The sequence below is a fragment of the Scatophagus argus genome, chromosome 20 (assembly GCF_020382885.2).
Source record: "Scatophagus argus isolate fScaArg1 chromosome 20, fScaArg1.pri, whole genome shotgun sequence".
NCBI classification, from domain to species: Eukaryota; Metazoa; Chordata; class Actinopteri; family Scatophagidae; genus Scatophagus; species Scatophagus argus.
Genome location: NC_058512.1, coordinates 6680387 through 6703158, shown reverse-complemented (window position 1 = coordinate 6703158; position 22772 = coordinate 6680387). Strand labels below are relative to the sequence as shown.

The 22772-nt window shown below is 41.9% G+C and overlaps 1 protein-coding gene across 4 annotated transcripts in view; it reads left to right on the top strand.

Annotated features, from left to right (window-relative positions):
- The window catches only part of sema4d (sema domain, immunoglobulin domain (Ig), transmembrane domain (TM) and short cytoplasmic domain, (semaphorin) 4D), a 36782-nt gene extending 14968 nt beyond the window's left edge, over window positions 1-21814 (top strand). The window contains exons 3-20 of one of the 4 annotated variants that reach the window (XM_046374267.1): window positions 108-166; window positions 10111-10244; window positions 11827-11972; window positions 12079-12141; window positions 12274-12372; window positions 12484-12577; window positions 12748-12864; window positions 13054-13205; window positions 14418-14593; window positions 14733-14889; window positions 15071-15293; window positions 15436-15548; window positions 15978-16150; window positions 16391-16437; window positions 16625-17005; window positions 18723-18968; window positions 20082-20294; window positions 20435-21814. In XM_046374267.1, coding sequence (XP_046230223.1) covers window positions 10148-10244; window positions 11827-11972; window positions 12079-12141; window positions 12274-12372; window positions 12484-12577; window positions 12748-12864; window positions 13054-13205; window positions 14418-14593; window positions 14733-14889; window positions 15071-15293; window positions 15436-15548; window positions 15978-16150; window positions 16391-16437; window positions 16625-17005; window positions 18723-18968; window positions 20082-20294; window positions 20435-20640 — 2703 coding nt within the window. In that variant the 5' untranslated portion in view covers window positions 108-166; window positions 10111-10147 and the 3' untranslated portion in view covers window positions 20641-21814. Of the gene's footprint in view, window positions 1-107; window positions 167-10110; window positions 10245-11826; window positions 11973-12078; window positions 12142-12273; window positions 12373-12483; window positions 12578-12747; window positions 12865-13053; window positions 13206-14417; window positions 14594-14732; window positions 14890-15070; window positions 15294-15435; window positions 15549-15977; window positions 16151-16390; window positions 16438-16624; window positions 18988-20081; window positions 20295-20434 lie in introns of those variants that run through there. The other 3 variants (XM_046374268.1, XM_046374265.1, XM_046374266.1) reach the window with 3 other exon arrangements.
- Window positions 21815-22772: the final 958 nt, after the last annotated feature.

Genomic DNA, 22772 nt, shown 5'->3' with positions numbered 1-22772 from the left:
CACACACAAACTACTTCCTCCTTCTTGTGAGAACACACACACACACACACACACACTACATAACCGTCATGTCTGATCTTTCTGTCTTCTCCCCCCCCCTTCCCTAGCTTGAGGATTTTATAATTCTCTCCGGAGGAAGAGCGTCGCATCTTGTAAGGAGCCACAGGTCAGAAACTCTACTCCTCTCCCTTACTCCCCCTCTCTTGCTGTGCAGACCAACACTGAGCTGCTCATGGGCCTGCATGCTTCAACTTGATTGCTGCATGCTTCTCCAACCCCCAACCCTCCACCCTTGTAACTACCTCAGGGCTTTACCCCCTTTTTTTTTTTTTTTTTTTTTTATTCCTCCTGCATGTCCACACCTGGGCAATCCAGCTTTGATTTGATCTCGCTTGGCTTTGGGGCTTGTGTTGGAACGTTTTCTGCAATGATACTTTACTTTTCACCCAGTTGTTTTGTCGTGACCCTTCACTTTGTAATTTTGTTTTCCTTTTTAAGTTGTGATTCTCTTGTTTTATACCTTATGGTCTGTGTTATAATGCATTTGACATCAAACAGTGTTTATTGTGACATACATGATGTCCAAACGCGCAGCTGCTTGAATGACCAGCTTGGCTCTGTACCTTTGCTCTGCTGTTTGCTAAACACCTCTCCCAAGCAGCAATCATCCAGGCATCTCTTAGCAGCTGTAACAAGGCACGGCAGGCTTGTCAGTCTTCTCCACCTGCTGAAGCTGTGTGAACAGGACTTTATAAACTCCAGATTTTGGAGGGCGGGTTCTTTTTCCCTGTTACAAAAATCAAAAAACACAAGAGCAGACGTGTAAATAATGGATTGAACAATTTGTGTCCAATTTTAGCATCAGAATCAGAATTCCTTTATTAATCCCTGGAGGGAAATTCTTGAAAGCATTATCAGCATACTACCTGCGTAAGTTAATCTGATTTTACTCATTGAATGCCAATGAGTGAATCTTACTACGTTATTATTAAAGTTAAAGATTACGTTAAAAAAGGTCTTGTTAGAAGTGACACCTTCACCACCTGAGAGCCAATATTCTACTACCGGTATATAAGTTAGAGTAACATTAGCAGCTCTGACCTGCTCTTTACTCACTTTGGGGAAGTTTACACTCCAACGAAAAATAACTAGTTCCTAAAAATGGAAATATACTTCCTAAAAAAAAAAGTATCCCAGAGTGCATAATTCTCACTCAACATATTTACAAAATCAACCAGCTCATGATTGTTGGCTTTCTAGCTACAGCTAATAAACTAGCGTTGGGCACTGTTTTAACAGATAAAACTGTCTAGAAATGAGAAGCACGATGTTGTTTACTTTGTGGAATCGAGGGCATTTTGTTTCAGAAATTACTTTGAATTTTGAGTAAATCTGCCACCATTTGTGTAAACCAAATATGTGCAGTTTTGTTTGCCTCTTCAGCTGTCTAAATTTAATGTGATCTAATTTTCGTAACTGCCTTCAGTTATTCTCATTACCATGATGGCGGAAGTGTGCCCTAAATCTGTACGCCAGCTCACGAGAAATGTGTGTACGCTAAGTGTTTAACGATTTGGGCTTGGCTTTGTTTTGGTTGTCCCTCTCTGTGCTGTGAAGGAAATGGCAAAATTAGTGTTTTATCTAATGGTATGCCAAGTTTAGGAGGACACACTGTTAGTGTTGTGGCAGCCTGTGGGTGATGGGTTCAGTTTTCACACAGCGCTCCAAAGGAGGTTTTTGTCTATGCCGGGCCAAAATTACCACCATGAAATCAGTGCCTGCTGAAGACTGTGCTGAGAGAAAAGCAGAAAAGAAAAGAGTCCTTCTTAAAGGCAGAAAGGAGAAGAGAAAATATAGCAGGCTTCTCAGTGATGTTTACAGCCCCTTCAAATGTCCCCTGACTGGTGGGAAAAACAAGTAACTGTAATTTGAAAGATTTTTTTTCTTTTCTCCTAATTATCACGTCATATTCTTTTACCAGTATGCCAAAACAATCTGGAAAATGTTTGCAATGTAACTAAGAGCAATCACATGTACATATTTTTGTTCCAAGTCAGTGGATTCAAAACATAGACATTTACTCCACTCTGGGAGCTGAAGTCACCTGCCCTTGGATATTGCCGTTTAAAAAGCTACCGCAACTACTATTCTCCAACTTGGGACCGCAAGGCCTTCAGCTGGGCTTTCACAGCTTCCCAAAATAAACCCACATTATACTCCCCAAGGCCTGGCTGGCATCACAGTAGCCTCAAGGAAACTACATCAAGTGAAAGGTTTATGACTTTGCTGTGAGTGGTGGATTTTATGTGACCCCAAAAAGTGAAAAAAACAAACGTTTTTCACAGGATTTTTATTGCCACATTTGAAAAGCAGTATCGCCTATGCACTCCCGACAGCATCTTTACCTTTACCTCTTTTTTTTTTCTTTTTTTAATAAATGCGTTACATTGCTGTCTGAAAACAGTGTGTTTGAGATGATCACATAAAAGGAAATTTTCAGACGTCTAAATGCATAAGCAGCCTGTTTTCAAGATGATCTTCCAAAGTCCCGATTATTGTTAGTTTTTCCATTGCAGATGTCAATAGTAAAACTCTTCACTTATTTTCTCCTTTTTAATTAAAAGAAAAAGCGCACAGTGATTATGTTTTCATGTTGGACTGCAGAGGCATGTTGAGTACTTAGATGGGGAACACCACACAGCAACCCTCGGTCCTCTAGTTAGCTTACTTCACTTGCTTGTATGTTTATAGGGACGTTTTTCAGATCTTCCAGAGCCACGTGACTCAGGGAGAGGGCGTGTTGTTTTTAAAAAGCTTGCCATCAGCAGACTAAATATACCCTTTACTGGACCTGACCCCTCATTTGCCTTTGCTGTGGCCACTTTAGGTTGACATGCTAGCTCAACAGGGACCCTACAACTAGTAATTATATAGGAGGGTTTCCATTTAACATCCTCTGTATAGTGTTGCCTTCACACAAGCTCTTCTCCTCAATTTAGACATTTGGGTTGTCACTGATGGTTTAACCTTCATTTTAATTCTGTGTGCTTCATTTTCTGAACCAGTTTCCAGCTTGTTATGCTTCAGAAATTAGCATCATGTGCTCCTTGTCATCATGCAGCCTTAAATGTAGATGTGAATTAATGTTCTGAACGTAGCAGATCATGCTGTTAATCCCTGGTTTGGCTTTTTAAAAGTTGAACTTTTCCTCCCATCTGTCATCTGCCGAGTTCACCATGGATAATGTGCAGTGCCTGCTGCATCATCTGTTGCAGTTTTTCAGATGATTTTCTCCACATGACCAACAGTCAGCTGTGCAGTGGAGGTCCCACAGCTGTTCACCGGCTTTCGGATGACTTTATGTTAACATGACACAGTGGCTTTGCACTTCTCTGATGTTTATCTTCGGTGAATTCCGTGTGGTTTGGATGCAGACCAGAGCTGCAGTTTGAACTGTTGTATGTTGATTTACCCAGATAATTGGAGAAACTGGTTGACTGTTCTCAAAAGTAAGGGGAACTCCACAGATTTTACATTTCAAAGTGTGTTTAAAGGTCATGGGGAATACTAGCACTGTTATGTCAAAAAGGTGGTGTAAAGCCTTTGGCTACATAGCTGCATGAAGTCTGATAAATTCCCTCAGGTGATGTAATTTGAGTCAATGTCAGATGAGTCTGAAGGATACAAACAAGATTGACAGTGAAAAAACAAAAGGGGAGCAGGAGTGACAGCAAGTGCACTTTTTGTCATGAGTTTGACAATGTGTTCAGAGTGCAATGCTAAATTCCAATAAACTCTAACCTTGATTTTCAGGTGGAAATGTCCTTGTCCGCTGGACGTGCTATATCAGTAGCTTAGCCCACACTTAGCCCAAAAAAGTAAAGCCTTGGTTGTCTGCACTGGAGATGACAGTTCATCAGCCTGTGGGCAAAGACAAACCAAAACTCTGCTGCAGCTGGCAGTATTTTAAGATGGGCTCTTGGTCCCTGTCTGGTCTTATAAGAGGGATTGATGCCCAGAGTTGGCATTGTCATGTACATATGTGAGCGTGCTCGGGCCTCTGTTGCAACTACAGCCAAACGACATTAGAGCAGACATCTGTCCCCATCAGTGTGTCATCCTTCCAGTATTTTTGTTTCAAGTGAAGACTCTTGCTCCCTCACTTTCTCATACAGGCCTGGCTGCAAATAACCCAAAGTACTCCTGAAGAATACACATAAAGCCCCAGCGCTGTTGGAGAAAATAGCATAACAGCTCTTGGAGTTCTGCACACACTGAATTTTTCTTTTTATTACTCTTGGAAAACAACTCTACAGATGTATATTCTAAAGTCTGCATGTAATTGCATCTAGGCATTCTTGTTTAAAATACAGCTATTACTACAGTTAATTCAGATGGCTTTCTCAGTTGATTCATTTTGTCTGTAGAGTATGATTGGATTTCACACACAAGTGGTGTCATACTGCGGTAGAAAAAAAACTAAGCTAATATCAGCTAACACATTGACCAAAAGCACAGTTTTCTCCAACAACAACTCATCCAACCAGCTAACGGATTACCCAAAGATGTTGGCTGGAGGCCTGCTAATGTCAGCTCCTGCTGCTGTGGGGGACTGGGCTCGAACACAGGAAACTCTTCTTTTAGATGTGTTTTGTGGTTGACCAGGTGTTTCTGCAGGTGTTACTCTGGCCATGCATTTTTGTATTACAAATACTTCAGTGGATGTTATCTGCATCAAGTTTTTGAGAACGACTCTCGGGACCACTTTCAGCTCCCATTTGCCCTTACTGTGACTTTAACAACTGTGGGGGTGACAGAGACTCAGTCACCCCCATTATATGATTGGTTTTGTAGAAAACCTCCAATGAACGGAAACTCTCCATGCTGCGTTATCATCATTCCCACAGCTGGGTGGGTACTGTACAGATGGTCTGGTGGATTAAGTCAGCTCTCTGCAACTCCGAAGATGTGGTGTATAAAGTACATTTAATAAAAAAAAATAATGCAGTCTAATCCTTTTCATCCCGCCTACATGAAGGTGGCTACAATTAGTTTTTGTTAAAACTTTAAGAAAGCTGTTGATGTTTGTGGTACTCTTGACCTGTATGGTGTTAATACAGAGAAGTGTTTCTGTTTCTGTAGCCTGCCAACACTGGTATAAATGTTGTGGATAAAATCATAGAGATTGAGAAAGGTAAGAGAACGCTTTACCTGTGATGGTTACGGGTTTGTCTGCCGTCTAAGAAACAGACTGACAGTACATTATTGACTCGACATGGAGGTGTGAAACAGCAACTTAACAACACAAGTTATTTTGACTAAGAGGAAAGTAAGCAACTTAGAGCAAAGCATGTCAGTGTTGAAATGTCATGTTGGACTACCACAAGAGATATTATTTCCATAAATGGAACTACTTGTTCTGTTTTTTTGTGCATGGTTAGGTCCATTGGTATTATAGCAACAGACAGAGCAGGAAAAAAGCAGCTTCTTGGCGTGCTGCAGCTAGAGGAAGAAGAGCATCTCTGTTGATGATGAGTGAGTACATGGAAAAAGAGAGCCAGTGAGGGGAAAGAAGTGAGGGGTTGGAGTTGTTGGCAGGCACTGAATGTCCAATTCCCTCACATCACCCTCCATCACACTCTGTGTATCCTCCCATACTCTCTGCACACAGGATGTGAAGCTTCTTTTCTCTGCATTGGAAATGGAGTGGCCTGTATGTGGTCCTCGATGACAAGTCTTCGCACCATTTCCTCAGAACATTCTGCTCTCTTTGCATCAGATATGGCTTGGTTAATGCACCTAAACTATATGCTTATTATTAGCCCTTTATTTCTTTATACTTGAACAGTCGCCACAGACAATATGAAATGGTCTTTAGGTCGTGGGTTGTTAGCTGTGTTCAGACCAACTTAGTTTGAATGAATCCAGACTGTCGATGGAGCTGGGGTGCCACCAATACAACGCAGGGTTGGTTACCAAAAAAAGAAACGGGCTTAACTTTTGCTGCAATCCGATATCATCCAGCACTGTGCTGCTTGGGCCACTCAAATACATGCGAGCACACATGAGTGTTAAACTGTTTACCTTATAATTGTCATAATTGCTTTCCAGATTTGTAAAATTGTTCTAAATCCCCAGTAAAGCCAGATTTTATGATCAATGTAAGTGGTGCACTGCATTTCGAAATGCATGCATCATACTTGATTGGGCCATATTGGGATTCAGACATATTTGGTGGTATATTTAATCTTCATCTTCACTTCAGAGGAAATAGCTTTTTATTTTTGAAGCATGTTATTGAAAAGCCTCAAAATTTATCTAGCATTTTATATGCATCCACCAGAGGGAAGTGCCTTTTCTTTCTTACAGTCCTACAGATCCTTCTTGCACACCCGTTGGCCTTTAAACAAAGATTGTTCAAAGTGAAGCTCTCATCATTTTGTCCTTTGCAAGGACACTGCTCTGAAATTGAGTGAGAGGTAACAGCCTTTCTTCTTTTCCATTAAAACTGGCCAATTAGGGAGGAGTGTACTGGTTATTCAGCAGTCCCTGCACTTAACCAACTGACATTATGTGTCAAAGCTTAAAACGACAATGAAAGGGTATAAAGCTGCCAACAAAATCTAGTTTTGCAGTTCTTTATTATGATGACCAAATGATTAAAATGAAATGTTTGGCACACCTCTAATGATTTGTTTGCGTCGCATTATTTCTTTTCTCTTTTCATACTCACCAACACATTCAAAGTGCTTGTGCACAGATAGGCATAGCTCCAGTTTTCCCCCTCTCTGTCCCCTGTCTTCAGTCGGCAGCCTGCCAATGTCTGTGCCCAGTTAACAACACAGGGCTGGGAACCCCAAGGCCCCAAGCAGGTGTCAACCTCCCTGCCCAGCCAAAGGAGCTGAGAGGGGAACACAAAGGGCTCAAAGAGACCTGCCAGCATGGTAACCGTCTTAAATATCCCAGGCCAGTGTGGCCACTCCTCTAAATCTCTCAGCAGCATAGGGTAGCTGCCAGTATTCTCATTCTGCTACTGTAACCCTGACTCAAAGGGGCTTGAAGCTTTTTTCCCCCCCTTTTTAAGCTTTGCCCTAAATTGCTCTGGGATTGATGGAGGGCGTCAGGAGTGTACAGATAGAGGGATGAGTCTGATCTGAGGCTTTTATTTATGCAGCGTGCTGATAGAGGATTTATCAAAGGCCAAAAAATTTGTCAGGTCACTCCTCTCTGTCTCTCTCTCTCTCTCTCTCTCTCTCAGAGTTTCTGCTGCCATCATCATACAGTTTATGGATCATCTCTTATGGGATGCTTCCAGATCTCATGTGCTTGTGTGATCTTTGAAAACACTGGCTTGGCTCAGGGCTAAGCTGTCCTGGCATTTAAATTGGCAAGACTGTAAAAGAACTGGATGAGAGGGAGAAGTGATGCCTTTCTCTCCCTCCTTTGCTTCCCTGTCCCGTCTCTCTCTCTCTCTCTCTCTCTCTCTCTCTCTGTCTCTCTCTCTCTCTCTCTGTTCATTGTTAAGTGCTCTGCGGTGATGATGTGGATGTGATGGGGGTGGAGTGGAGTGGAGTGGAGGCTACCCTCATCTTCAGTAAACAATAGGTCCTTGTGTATCTGACCCCCTCTTTAGCACTGTGGAGTCTGTGGCTGAGGCTGAAGCCGGGATGGAATTCCATCTTTGCCTGATTTAGTCGATGGAGACCCTCACAATAAAACCAAACAATCCCTGTATTGGTAGGGTCATACCTCTGGGGCCATTTGTTCTTATTTGCGACTACATCAATAATCAATTATCATTCTCTGCCTTTGTCCTCTAGCTGCGGTAGTCCTCATTGATTGTTTATATGTGCTGTGCGACATGATAACCCCCCCTCCCGACTGGGTGACTGATTACTAACCTATATTTGAGGGGAATGAGCCACAGTGCTGCCACTGGGTCATTAAAATGTGCTTAACAATGATTTATTTTTTCATTCCTTATGTAATTTTGAATTTAAAACCCAAAATGAGGACAAATGACCTACAAATGCAGTTAAAACACTTGATGCTGTCCTTCTTCTTCAGCCATTTGATTGTAAATTTTACCGAATATAATTCTTTTCAGTAGCTTCAGTGCTACTTACTTCAGTATAGCTGGGACATAGTGAGACTGCTTTCTGGTTCCTGTGAGAGAAAAGTTTTGTAATCTTAATCCCAGTCTTACAAGACATCCGATAACCTTTTATCCCCTTCTTCATGTGGCCGCCTCACCCGTTTTTGCGGAGGTGTGCTGCGGGTACTGCAGCTTCTTTCGTTCGTTTCATGGCAAACCAGAATAACCTGCTTTGTGCCAGATCATTTTACTTTCTGCACACAGTCACCTGACCAGCCTGACCCACCTGCCTTCTGCTTGCTGCAACAACATTTGGCTTTGAGTGAACACACAGGACTCATCAACAGAGTCATCTGTAATATTGTAAAACCCAACTTTGTGTATGCTAACGTAGAAAAAAATCCTGCATCCAGTGCTGGGACACATCCCATATTGTTCCTTTCACATGACTGGAAAGAGAGAAAAGAAGCACTTGACCCTTACAAGTTAAATGAATTATGTCAGTTAAACTCCTTCTGAGTTAATACCATCACTTTCTTACAAAAGAAAAAAGGCAATTGGTCCATGTTGGAACAAATTTGGTTGACAGTCGTGAAAACTGACCTCAGGATTATTTTGCATGTGTCCTGCAGTAATTTTGGCCAACATTGCATGTATTACCAGCAGGATTGAGAACAGATTTAGAGATTTATTTCAATATATTACTTAAGCTTTAAAGCATGAGCTACCCCCTAGCGATTTTTTTTTAAAACTGACCTAAAACAGCCGACATGAAATATATGCAGAAGACATTATAATTTTAGCCCAAAATGAGTCCGATCAAAATGACTGAAAGCCCAAAAATATGATTAGGTAAAGCAACTGAATCTATTATGTTTGAGACATATCGAGATAAAAGCTTGAACCCATGGGTAACCAAAAGTACAAATTTATTAAATCACTTTTAGGAATATTTGATGGATTTCATGAGTGTTTCTCTGTGATGATCTGCATTTTAAACCAAAGTACTAAAGAGAAAAAAAAAAACATGCATTAAGTATGTCAGTTTATTGATTATACCGACAACTTCAACTTTCAGAGGTGGACCTGGATAAGTTAACACTTAACACAAATGTCATAGAGCAGCCTAATCCTGAAGTGAATGTACCAGGAAGGAGCTGTTGAAAGGCTGAAGGATAGTGGCGCCCGCATCTGATAAGAGCCGATACCAGGAATGCCGCCATCACCACGGTCTTTGTCATCATCATCTGCGACAGACAGACGCACCTACTACAATGTCTAACGATAAATTGCAGAATAACTCGTTACCCCAGAAGGGAGCGTTTTCTTAGGCCCGAGGCGGCATACAGTCGTCATAAGACACACCACTTTAGCGTGACTGTTGGCAGAGGTCAGACATGTGCAATCATTTGCATACCAGAGCATCAAGTAAGTGTGTGTCTAGTTTTTGCGCTTATTACTAACAAGAGCGGGTGTTTTTCTGCCACTGGAAGTCATGTTAGTTCAGGCCTTCGTCATGTGCCCCCCCCCCACTGCCCCCTCATTCAAATTGAACTCCATCTGTTTTCCTGTTTTGTTATTTGCTTTGTAAAATCACTTACAAGACGGGCTTTAGAGTTTACTTGCTGTGTTTTGTGGTGTATTAAACATTAATTAAAGAATCATTGCGGCTCTAGTGTCACACTGTGGTCAGAAACTTTCTTCTTTTTCATTTCCCCATGACAAATATGATCTGTATTTGCTTTTAACATAATAGGAGTGTTGTTGTGTTATTTCTGTCCAAAATATCTTCTTTGACTGATTTTATTCAAATGCATGTGACGCTCTGTACTAACCTAAGCCATACAAAAGAGGATGAATCAGCCCTGCCAGCTTTCAGTATGAGGGAAGTGGATTTGATTTGATGCCTGTCCCCTTGTAGCGCCAGTACTGCATGATAAGATCAGCCTCTGGGAAACTCGTTCATTGCTACATCCTTGTATTTTTTAGAGTATTGCTTCGCTTTTGTCTTGCAGAGGAAACATCACAGTTCCGAAGTTATCAGAGTCTAATATGGGATTTGGCGTGTTGGGAGTGTTTTTGGGGCTGCTCCTGGAGGTCTCCACCCATGGACCCCATGCTGTCCCTCGAACCTCCTGGAGACATCAAGGTAAGGCTGATGTATAGACATCGTGGAACTGTAGTATTTATGAGCAATTGGGCATTAAGTGATTGACATAAAAAAAATGTTTCCAGTTCTGGTAACAAATCGCTCTGAAGGAAAACTAAACTATGGTAGTTCCAAATATTAATACATACAATACAATGAAGATACTTGACACTTTCTCTCTGGTAACTTTTTTTTGCATTGTGAATCAATTGATTTCTAAATGTTTTGACATTGACGTAATCATATATTTAATATATTAGAATCAGAATTTGACAGTGCACTTACACACCAAGAAATTTTATAGAAAATAAACAAGGACAGCAAGGCTGAACACAGATAGGATACCAAACATCTAAGTATGATGCACATACACGCAGGTATTTAAGTTTATATAAATATTAAAATGTAGCTGTTTTTAAAGGTTATTGTGAGCAACATCTCTATACCTTGGTGTCCTTCTTACAGTAAGTCCCATCCTCAGATATTTAAAACATTTCTGGTAAATGCTCTTTTCCTTTCCTGATTTAAAATGAAACTTTTCTTGAGTAATGAACAGTGAATTTGGGAAGTCATACTTTTTTTTTTTTTTTTTTGAATTGTTATTTACTAAGTTTACAATTCACAAATGCAGTTGCTCTATTAGCAGTGCATGAAGAACTGAGCCTTCATACTGTATAGATGATCTTTGTGTCAAAACTCAAGATTAAGATTATATAGCTCGGTGACATCTGTTTTCTTTCATGTATCTCACCACAAACTCTCGAGCTTAAAGACTTCCTGTCAGGCGGAAGTTCTGCTTTGAATACTGCTGTTTACATAAATAGCTCCAGTCAACCAGTCTGTGAGAAACGGTACAAGCCACCGCTTTAAAAAAGTCAAATTTCTCCCACTCGCTGTGGCAAAAGTCACTGGTTCAGTCAGTCAATCAGTGAGGGTGTTTGCTTTCATCATTGTGGTGTTTATGTCCAGGCACCTGCAACCCGAACCCACTTGCACCTGGCACAGCCAAAGCCAGTCAGACACAAACTCTCCGCTGGGTTTGCCATCAGTCACAACATGGTATAATGAGGGATGCACTCAACGCAGAACTAATATGCACCACTTAGAGAGGACAAAATGCTTCTCAAAACATCTTTTAATCAAAGTTGTGTTTTGGTGGCCATATCGCCAGACTACATTGTTGTTCATATTTATAAATTTACTCCTAAGGAATTAAAGGTATACCTTAAACCAGTATGAGCTGCTTTATTTGGCTACTTGGGGGCAGCACAAACACTATTGACATATTGTCACTTCATAATGTTGTTATAGCGAACTTGTTAGTAAAATAATGTTTTCAGACACAACACATGGATCAACATTAGCATTCATTTAGACTGTTTTTCTGGCCACCTGATTAATTTCAGTCCAGTATCCACTTTTTCCCCGAGCTCTGTTTTGACCTCTTACCCTCATCACATTATAACTTTGTGATCTGTAATATAATAACCGAATGCATACATTGATAAGTAAAATGTAGCATGTTTAGTTTATGCTCATTTTCCATTTTTGAAGTAATCTGATCTAAAGGTTTTGTGCTCAGATTTAGATGTGATGGAGTTTTCAGAGCCAGAGATCTTCAATTACACCACTTTGTTGCTGAGTGAGAAAAAGGATGCGTTGTATGTGGGAGCCAGAGACGCCATCTTTGAGCTCAGCAAGAAGAATGTGACAGTCAGACACAACAAGGTAACAAAATACACAGAGGAGAGAAGATTTGTGACAAAGGAAGAAAAAAAAGTGCTAGTAAAAATACTCACATTTTAACTATGATTTCTTTCTTAACCATTTTAAGGTTCAGTGGACTGTTGCAGAAATCCCCATGACGATGTGCACACTTAAAGGAAAATCAAAAGAGGTTAGTCAAATAATTCACACTGTGTGCTAATATCTGTCTTCACCTATATGCTGTCAGAATCACTCTTGCTGCTAACTATAACAGCCTGCAATGAAATATCATTAATTATTTTGTCTAATGTTGCTTTCCTAGAGGGACTGTCCAAACTACATTCGAGTGCTCCAAGTTGTAGACGATGAGCGCCTGTATGTGTGCGGCACGCATGCCTTTCAGCCGCAGTGTGACTACTTGGTAGGTTAATCCCTCCGTGGTGTAGTATGATGGACGAATAAACATGTGCTTGGGTTCGCCAGTCATCGCTGCAACCTTTAAGTGAAATTTAATCTTAAACTCCGCTTGCAGAACCTTGCGGACTTCTCGTTGCTCGGTCAAGCTGAAGATGGCAGGGGGAAGTGTTCCTTTGACCCCTCCCAAAGCTTTACTACTGTCATGGTTGGTGAGTTGAGGACAGTCTTATGGCATTTCACAAAGAGCTCTATGGGTTGTCAGTCCCACAGTAAGATGCACAATAATCCCCAATAATCTGTTTTATTTATTTATTTGTTTTTTATTCAGTAACGGGGGGTAAATGCTGGACAATCATTTTATTCCCTGCTTTTCTATCAGATGGAGAGCTGTACTCAGGGACAGCTTATAACTTCTTAGGCAGTGAACCGATTATATCCAGATACTCTCCACCCCAGTCCCTGCTGAGGACAGAGTACTCCACATCATGGCTCAACGGTGAGTTAGGACAACATATGAACATTTTAGAATTTATTAAAAGATTGGTATGTTGTCAGGAGAGGATTTTTTTTCTTTACAGTACAACCAGGCTTTTACAAAAGCAGATCAGCTGCCCCAGTCTTCATTTCCTGTGCTCCCCTTTACCAATAGTCTCTCCTGTCTCTCCCCTCTTCGCTCTCCTTGCAGAGCCCAGTTTTGTTTTTGCCGATGTGATCAGGGAAGGGACAAACAGAGTGGACGGTGAGGATGATAAAATCTACTACTTCTTCACTGAGGTGTCAGTGGAGTATGAATTCTTTGGCAAGCTGCTCATCCCCAGGGTGGCGCGTGTCTGTAAGGTCAGTACACGTCATGTACCATCTGCACATACCAGCAACCCTTATGTTCCTGTTGTGTGCATGTCTTTCTCTGTCTAGAGTCCTCTTTGTCCCTTGCTCAATTTTCTGTTTTCTTGATCTAATCTCAGTTCCTATGGCTGCACAACTCAACCACACTTGGTCACCTGTGTTATCCATTGTGCCTTACACATAGAAGCGCCCAGCCCATGTGGATATAAGATACCAGAAATACTACTGCAGCAGTGAAGCATTCGGCAAAAAAAACAATTTACAATTAAATCTGCCACAATAAAGGTTCCCCTCCTACAACATAACTGAGGGTTTTTCAAAATATTTCAACCAAAACCAGAAATGAAGGGATAATTGCCCAAAAACTAGAGACCTTGAATGGTTATGTAATTAACATTAAGACATTAAAAGGATTGCTTCAATTTCATTTAAATCACATAACCAACAAAGCATTTTTTTTCTCCCAAACTAGAGTACCTAAACATAACTGTGGTCCAGTGGAGATACACTATTTGACTTTTTTTGTGAAATTCTGTTTAACATAAGGCTCTGCACTGTAGTTGTTTCTTTGTAAGACAGTGTGTTCAGTTCATTTTTTGTCTTTGAACATCAGAAAGAATGTGTGCAGTACTTGAAAAGAGAGAATTTGTCAGTATCATAATTATTGAGACTGTTGTCATTTTCAATAAATGAGCACATAATAATTCAAAAGAAAGACTTCAGCTCACTCATAAAGAGGCTACTTTGCAAAACTTCTCAGTTAAAGATATTCAAACTGTCACTGATCAGCTGTTCAGGCACATTCATGTATTCTGTCTGATGTTTTTTTGGCTTTTTGCTTTCGTCTTAAATTAATGTTTAATTCTGGCACCTTCTGTTTTTGGAGAGAACTGTAAAATGTGAATATCACTCAAAAAAAACAGTGGCAGTATCTTTTTTCAGTCTTGAGGAGTGTCTTATTATCTTCAGGCTGCATACAGCAGCAGTAATCTTCACCAGTGAGGCAGAGGCAGCCTGCATGAAGCCTGAGAGACGACACTCGGAGCAAGAAAAATCTGTTAAGCACTCAAAGTAGCCATAGTGGAAATGACGCTCTTGCACACACTCATATGCCTGCCATCCCCTCTTCCTCTTCTCATTTCTTTTTCTTCCACTTCTTTCCTCTCCCTACACCACCTAACGTGTTGACAAACCTCTCTGCAGGGTGACCTCGGAGGACAGCGCACTCTGCAGAAGAAGTGGACTTCCTTCCTGAAAGCCAAGCTGGTTTGCTCCATGCCTGAGCTCAACTTTGTCTTCAATGTAGTACATGATGTCTTCATCCTGAAGGGGGCAGACTGGAAGGACACGGTCATCTACGGGGTCTTCACCTCCCAGTGGTCAGTAATTTGAGCAGGGGATCAGTCAGGGTCAGAAAAGGGGAAGAAAAAAGGGGGATACCATGATACAATGCTTCCACTTAAATTCACTTCTCTTCCTTCTCCCACTCCTGTCCTGACTCCATCATCATCCCCTCAGGGGTAATGTGGGTTTGTCAGCAGTGTGTGCCTACAACATGACAGCTGTGGAAGAGGTCTTCTCCAAGGGCAAGTACATGCAAAAGGCCACAGTGGAGCAGTCCCACACCAAGTGGGTCCGGTACAACGGCATCACCCCTTCTCCACGTCCTGGAGCAGTAAGGACCTTTAAACAGCTTGAATAATTAAGACTGAGCTCAGTTTTGTAGAAATGCTTGTGCAAGTTTTTTGTGTAGGACAGAACAGCAGACAGAATAACATGTCTTGGAATGTGCTGCACACACGGTGGATGTGAACGTACTTCACACTTAATATTTCATGCCTCTTTCCCCTTACCAGTGTATTAACAACCTAATGCGACGGCAGAACATTAGCAGCTCTCTCCACCTGCCCGACAAGACCCTTCAGTTTGTCAAGGACCACCCCCTGCTGGAGGATCCTGTCCTGCCCATCGGCAACGGACCTCGCCTCATCACTAAAGATGTCAATTACACTCAGATCGTTGTGGCGAGAGTCCGGGCACTTGATAGGAACATTTACGATGTCATTTTCACTGGGACAGGTCAGAACAAGTGTTTTATTGTAATGTACTTTAACTGCAAAGTTGTCAAACTCTGGGAGTGCAGAGGTAACCAGTGGCTGCTGGACTATTTTTCTCTTTAAAATGGTGGGAAACTTCATTTTTCATCGATTCTCATCTTTAGATAAAGGAGTCCTGCACAAGTCTGTGATGTTTGAAGGAGAGGTTCATATTGTGGAGGAGATCCAGCTCCTGAAGAACTTCGAATCTATCAAGAACCTTCTGTTGTCCTCTGAGGTCAGTGTCTTCACTGGGACGGTTTAGTGACTGACAGTCATGGAGCAAAAGCTGATGCTCATGCAGTGTTTTCCACGTGCTTACTCTGCTCTGAAAAACATCACAGTAGGAAGTTACGTAGAAGATCCCATGACCGTTAACAGCAAAACCAATGGTTCTCCAAATCCAATGAGGCTTCACATTTATCTTTACTGTAGTGTATAGTGTGTGTTTGTTGTCAGTGAAGTCACACACTTACATTGCAGACAGATATTTTGCTAATTTGCCTTTTTTTAAAGTCATTTGTAAGCTTGTGTTTAGATAATGGTTGATCTCTGTGACTTCTGAACCTGGTAAAATACAATCGACTGATCAGTTGTATTTTCATAACATGAAGGTTTGCACTTCTTTCTCTGAAATATTTCTGTGAACAACTTTGTGCTTCCACAGACACGATCCCTGTACGCTGGCTCAGACTCTGGTGTAGTCCAGTCACCTACAGCCTTCTGTGGCCGGTATCAAACCTGCGATGACTGCGTCTTGGCTCGAGACCCATACTGTGCCTGGGACCCTCACACTGCTGCTTGTGTCAATATCTTCGACTCTCCCAGCCAGTGGCATAGGTAATTTGCGATCAACCTAGACTGACAACATTCAGCCTTATCTTCCTTTCTACATGCCAGTAATCCACTCTTGCCTTATCATGCCAGTAAATGAAAGCAAAACCAGCAACAAAGTAGAATCTTGACCGATACTCCATCCAGTCTGACCTGCTTTACGCTCTCGTGTGGTGTATTTCTTCATTTCAGAGTGTCTTCGTATTTTTGGACAGTCACGAAAATAACATTTGTCTGTTTTTTCAGGAGGCTAATCCAGAGCCTGAATGGTGATGCAGACAAGTGTCCTTCAGGTAGGGCGCAACACAACACATACGGCCTAATAAAAAAAAAAAGAAGCTTTGTAGCATGAACAGTGAGAGTTAAAAAGTCTAGCACCATATAATTCAAAGGCTACATTTAACTTCATCTGTCAAACTTCTCACAAATCCAGACTTAACATGCCCCAAAGTCATTATTTTCCTCTGTTTTGCCTCCCAGTGTCAGGTCGGTCTCTGAAGGACTACAAGAGTGTGACAGTGAAACCGGGGAGCTCTGCTGAGCTGCCTTGCCTGGTACCCTCCAACCTAGCCCAGGTGATGTGGAAATCCAATGGCTCTGTTCTCACCGAGGCCTCTCGCTTTCACCTCATTGGTGAAAGTGGTCTCCTTATTTACAGCGTGGCTCCGGAGGATCAAGGTCACTACGAATGTTGGTCTGTGGAATGGGCCCCAGCCGTTGGCAAGAACTTCAGCCGCCTCCTGGCTGCGTACGTCCTTACTCTGGATCTCCCTCCCAGACCCCCACACCAGGCAGGCCATGTGACTACCACCACCCTTGGCAGCCAGGAGACATCTAGAACACATGCAGCCGAAAGTAATGGTAAGACAGAAAGAGACCCACTAATGTCGGCCCTTGCCCCTCCCAGCTTCACAGCCACAGTCCAATTCACCTCCCCACCCCAAACTGACTCATTACTAACCCCACCCCCCAGCAGTACAATCAAATTCCAGCCAAAGCATCTTCCCCCGAGCTCCAACGCTCCCCGCCCAGACAACCGGGACCCGGCCGCTGAGTATTTGCATTACAACAACAGCATCGCCCTCCTCTTCCTCTTCCTCCTGTTTTTCCTCCTCTTCCTGGCTGCCCTGGCGTACAACTGCTACATGCAGTACCTTCCAGCCCCCTGCCTGCGGCTGCGGGCTGCTCTCCTGGGCAGCCACAAGAGCGCCCATCAGTCTGTGTATCAGGCCTGTGAATCAGGTCTAATGGAAGCATCGGCTGCTGACAAAATTAACATGACTGAGCAACCCACGCAGAACGGCAGCCAAGCCACCCAAAACCTGCGTGCGCTCCGTGACACTGGATATGAGACCGAGCCAGAGTGCGGCAACGGTCGGATCCCCTCACACAGCTTTGGAGACGACAGCACCTCTCAGGAGAAACCTTTTGATGTGGACTGTGAATCTCAGCCCATCCAGTTCGCAGATGCAGATGAACCTTACTGCTATCCAGAAGCCTCCTGTTCCTCTTAGCACAAAGTATTTTATAGGAGGGGGGGGTCACATGCTCGCTTCCCAGTGATTTCCTTCAGATGAAAATATGTGTAATGCACAGAATCAGATGAAGTTTAATGATCATAAAGCTTAAGTCAGGTGTCCCAATTGCCTGTAGAGATGTAACTCCTGCTGTCTGATTTAAGACTTATGACGATAAAGCAGAAACTGTATTCTCATAAGCTGCAACCCTCTCAGCTTAGTCCAGCAAGAAAAGCTATTTCTTAAATTCCAGATTGGAAACATTGTTTACCAAATTGGTAAGTTACTCTGATGTTTTCCAAATTGGAGTCATGTTTTTTTGTACAGCTTTGGAAATAATCTTTTGAAGCTTTTGCATTTTTCTTTCCTCTCAAAGCATTGTGTGTAGGCTATTGGGTAAATGCTTCAACATCACATTCATTTCTCAGGGAAGATTTACTCAGTACATCATAACCTGGCTTTGTTGTGTACAGTGTTGCACTCTGCAGGTCCTGGTATTTGGGCCTATGAGGTGTCAGCATCAGGTTTGAAGGTCAGAGGAGGAGAAAAACAAGTGGACATGCGACAACTTGCGTTTTAGAAAAATGCTGGAATGAATCAAACCACTGTGTATTTTATTTTATTTTATTTTTTTTTGCTCCCTATGAATTTGACCTACATGGATGCATGTATTAACCCGTTCTAGTCGTCTTCACTAATGTGGTCTGTTAATAACCCAAATATGTTCAGTATGACGTGATGCTTGATGCTTTTTCTAAAAAATCCCTGGAAATGATCTGAAGTTTTTTTTTTTTTTTAAGAATTAATTTTAATCAAACCTTCAGTTTTAGAACATTTTCAGACAATTATTATTTAAAATAAGTCACATCTGTGGTAATACCATTTTTGTCTCTTGTACAAGTACTTGTGATCATCCTTATTTGTTCTTATTTTATTTATTGCAGCCAATTTGTTTTGTTTTTTTTATATCCCTCAGTCTTCTCTTTTGCATGCCATCCCCTTGTGTAGATCTCCAATTTTCCTCAATACTGTCTCTTTCTTCATCACTCCCTCCCTCACAGCTTCTTCTCCTGTCGACACTTCATCTTCCCCGTCCTCTTCTGGAAGTAGCACTCCCTCTGCCTTCCCTTCCTCCTCTTCCTCCTCCTCCTCCTCTTCTTCCACCTCCTCCTCCTCCTCTCACTCCACCAAGCCCCACAGTGTGGAGGCACGGGAGGCAGAGGTTAGACTGTTGCCTCCCCTGCTGAAGGACCAGGCCTGGGGAGTTCATGCCCAGGAGACCTTCCTGCTCTTCTGCCTGGCCTTGGGTGAGTGGTGCCTGTGACGTTGACTCAGCTCACAACCCCTGAACCCAACCTTTCCTCCTGCTTGGTTTGGAAATTCCTCTCACTTAACCCTCCCCTTTATTGTTTTTCATTCATTCTCTCTTCTTTCTACACCTTGCATGTTACCATTTTCCAAACGTAAACTCATCAGGATTATGTTAAAAAAAAAAAACAAGCCTGCCCTTTTTCTTTTAGGCGCCTGACTAGTGGAGAGTTGTTCACCTCCATTTTTAGGTGTGTTTTGTGAGGTACCCGAAGAACGAGTGAATGTTTAAAAGACCAAGCTGGGATATCAGACTGTCAACCTCTCAGTGATTTGGTTCGCTCAAAGTCCTCAGCTCTATGTTAAGGAACACGGTACATTTTGTGTATATTATTGTGTAACAGCAGTCTGATGTGAAACATGTAAAATTTAGAAATGGATCCTTTTTATCCAGGCTGCTGAGACACTCTCCTCAGAACAAATTATAGTATATACTCCAATGTCTTACATCTCAGTACTTTATTGGATCTTTTTTTGTGCCTGTAACTCAGTGTAAATATGTTTGTATATATGGAAATAAACCTTCGAAGATGTACATAAATCTAGCGGACGTTTTGGGGCTATTGCTCTTGGTAGGGAGGCTAAATAAATCTTGTCAACTGTTTTCAACACTGGTTTGTTTTCTTAATTTTTTTTTTTTTTTAAACATGTATTTTTAAGCAATGTGGACTCACTAGTGAGGATAACGGCACAAAGTACTACAAAAAATTATTGTATGTGGCTCGATAATTAAGATCATGTTGTATAAAAGCAGAATAATTTTTCCAAATACTGGGAATCTTACTAGTGATGAATTTGCCTTCAAATTATAAAACCTACACAAGCTACAGCTCAGTATGTCTGGCTCCATCCAACTGCTAAAGATGCACTGAATATCAGTGCTGAGATCAGGCGCTGTGTGTACAAATATACTGCATGTTGTTAGAAACCAAACACCACAGACAGACCAACCTAAGGCAAGTATTCCCATTTCATGTATAGTACATCTGTGTGGAATGTCACTATCCTCACCATCCGGGGTGAAACATGAAGAGTCCGCTTCTGTCCCTCAGGTCCCAGTGATGTCCACATTCACTGGCTAGTAAATGGGCACAGTCTGGACACCCCTGTAATGGAGTACCGCTGGACGTTGGGTCAGAAGGAGGTACTAGTGAGCAGCTGGCTCCGAGAGGGGCCGCTGCTCAAGGACGCCCGTTACCACTGTGTCGCTGAGGCCAGCACAGGAAATGACATGTCTGAGGTGGACGTTCACCTCACTGTTGGAGGTATCTGGACAGGGTGGTGTGTGGCTGGCAATGGAGTGCCTGGGACTGGTTGTGAGCGAAGGGCACTGCCATTATTTTATTAACCAAGAGACATGCATTTGTAATGGTTCCTACCCATAAAAGTTGTTGTTATTTGACAGATGAGGAGAGCATTCCATCCAGAGATTTGAACCAATGGAGAGGTGCGCTCACAGAGCATGAGCAACTGCTAAAAAGATGGGAAAAGGCCTGGGTAGGTCTATGTCCTTGCATGCGAGTGTGTGTTTTGTCCCATGAAAGTTGCTGTGTAGTTGCCTGGGTTGACTTGCGTCACGTGCACCAGTTTGGCTTTGGGCAAGTAGTTTGAACTCTCTTTGCCATTTGGTGTTTTTGTTCTCAGGGGGCCTGGAGAAGTGCAAAGTCCAGATTCATTGGACCAATGCCAAGTAATTAGGGATGCAAAGCTAGAATCATTTGATTGATATTCCAGGAAACAAACTGTTTTAATGTTAGTTCTCCAAATTATCTTTATTCTACTGTGTTTTCCACGCTCTGAATTTTAGTTAATCTAAATTACTGGCTGTCCCTGCTGCTTTTTTATTAACTACTTTTAGCTATCGCATCACATTTTCTGCTTTACATGATCATAACTAATCCCACTGCAGATGAGGAAACGCTGAGATGTTCCTTTAAAAGACTTCAGCCTGATATTCAGACTGAATTATTTCATTTCTTTGTTATTATTTAAATTACCGATAAAATATGAGATGTGTGCAACATTAACATTTAATTGGAGCAACCTCCTCTACTTGTACAGTACAACTCTGTTCTCCCTCTGCAGGAAAGCTGTGATGGCCACTGAGCTCTGTGAAGATGTCATGAGTTTCACTTGTGTTGGCTGAGTCTGGTTGTGAGCATGGTCCTCAGCCCAGGTGGACCGCACCTTTGGCACTCAAGCTCTCATTAACAGATGGAATACGATGCCCGAGTGTTACTTCTCAAGCAGAAGTTTGATGGACCGTGTAGCAAAGAATTCGCAACACCTGCCTCCTGCAGGGGCTCACCTGGTTGAGATGATGGCGTTGGGACTCCTTCCAAAACTGATGAGGAGATGAAGCTTAGAGCTTGTTTCTGTTTATACTGATGAAAGTGAACATTTTGAGAGCAGTTCTTGTATGGAACAATAAAACTGATGGTATATGAGGGGCATTAATGTGTATTCATAAGTGATGTGTCAGATGTTTGCACCTGCATTGCCTTCCAAAGCGTCAGGATGGTCTTTCAAACCTTACAGTTTGACATTTTTACTTGAGATTAGAGTTAAATCTTTATTGTTTTCCCTCTAGAGTCAAAGCATGAGTTTATTTAATGGTTATTGTGGGAAGTAGGATTCTTTTCAACTATAGTATACCTCTTATGTTTGACATTAAGAGATTATATCACCAAAAGTGAAATTTAAATAAAAACCCCAACAACCAAAGTGCCAAGGAAGACTCAGGTTGAATTATAGTCTGGACCTTATGGCTTTCTGTCTGTACTCTTTTTTTTTTTGTTGTTGTTTGTTTTTGTTCACATAAAAAGTCCTGCTTACAGTGACTTGAACATTGATGCTTGACAGTTTTGCTATGTTTGAGTTAAGCTTGTTTATCACTTTCAATACCCGATGACTGGCCTATTTATATACAGGTTTATACTTCAGCAGGGTCAAACTGACGTCCCGGGGTGACACGTCAGCCTTTTGCAGTTGGAACACTTTCTGCCATCTGAATTATTAACCAACCTTCACCATGCATTTCACCTTGGAAGGCAGTTATGACATTTTGAGAGGACACAGTAATATCCTTGACTGAAATCTTATTTTCTTTATAGATGTAGATTGTAGACCAAGTACTGAGAATGCTTATACCTTGAAGACAGATGAGACAGCTGAGGAAAACCCTAAACATGTTGTGAATAAGCCAAGTTTCTGTATCTAATACTCCATACTGCTATACCCAACACTACGACAACTGGAGCCATAGCACCCTCTTGTGACCAAGTAAAGGAAAGGCGCTCAAGCAAAAAAGGTGAGAAAACATGGTGTAGAAAGTTCTTTGTTTCTCCATTGCATCCTGAATCAAGTATTACAGCAGAAATGTTTTCTGAAGCATGGGTAGACACTGTCTGATACTGGTCCAAGAACCTGCAGCCACACAATAACAACAACACAAGCTCAGCAGATTTTCACTTATCACAAAAAAAGCAGCATCACTGTTCAAAGTTATTTTCATCATCCAAAAATGAGTGAACTCAAACCACTGCAAACTGCTGTTAGACTGATTAAAGAAACATCTCACTGATTCAACAAAATGATAATTCATGTACTTTGGATGTAGTATTGTTTGACAGCAGCAGGACCAGTGGGACTGGGTTTTCTTCAATGGGCAACAGATGATATTCATACAAACTGTGCTCTTTGGCTGAGAAAATACTGCCAAGGCACAGCAGGGTCTCAGCAAT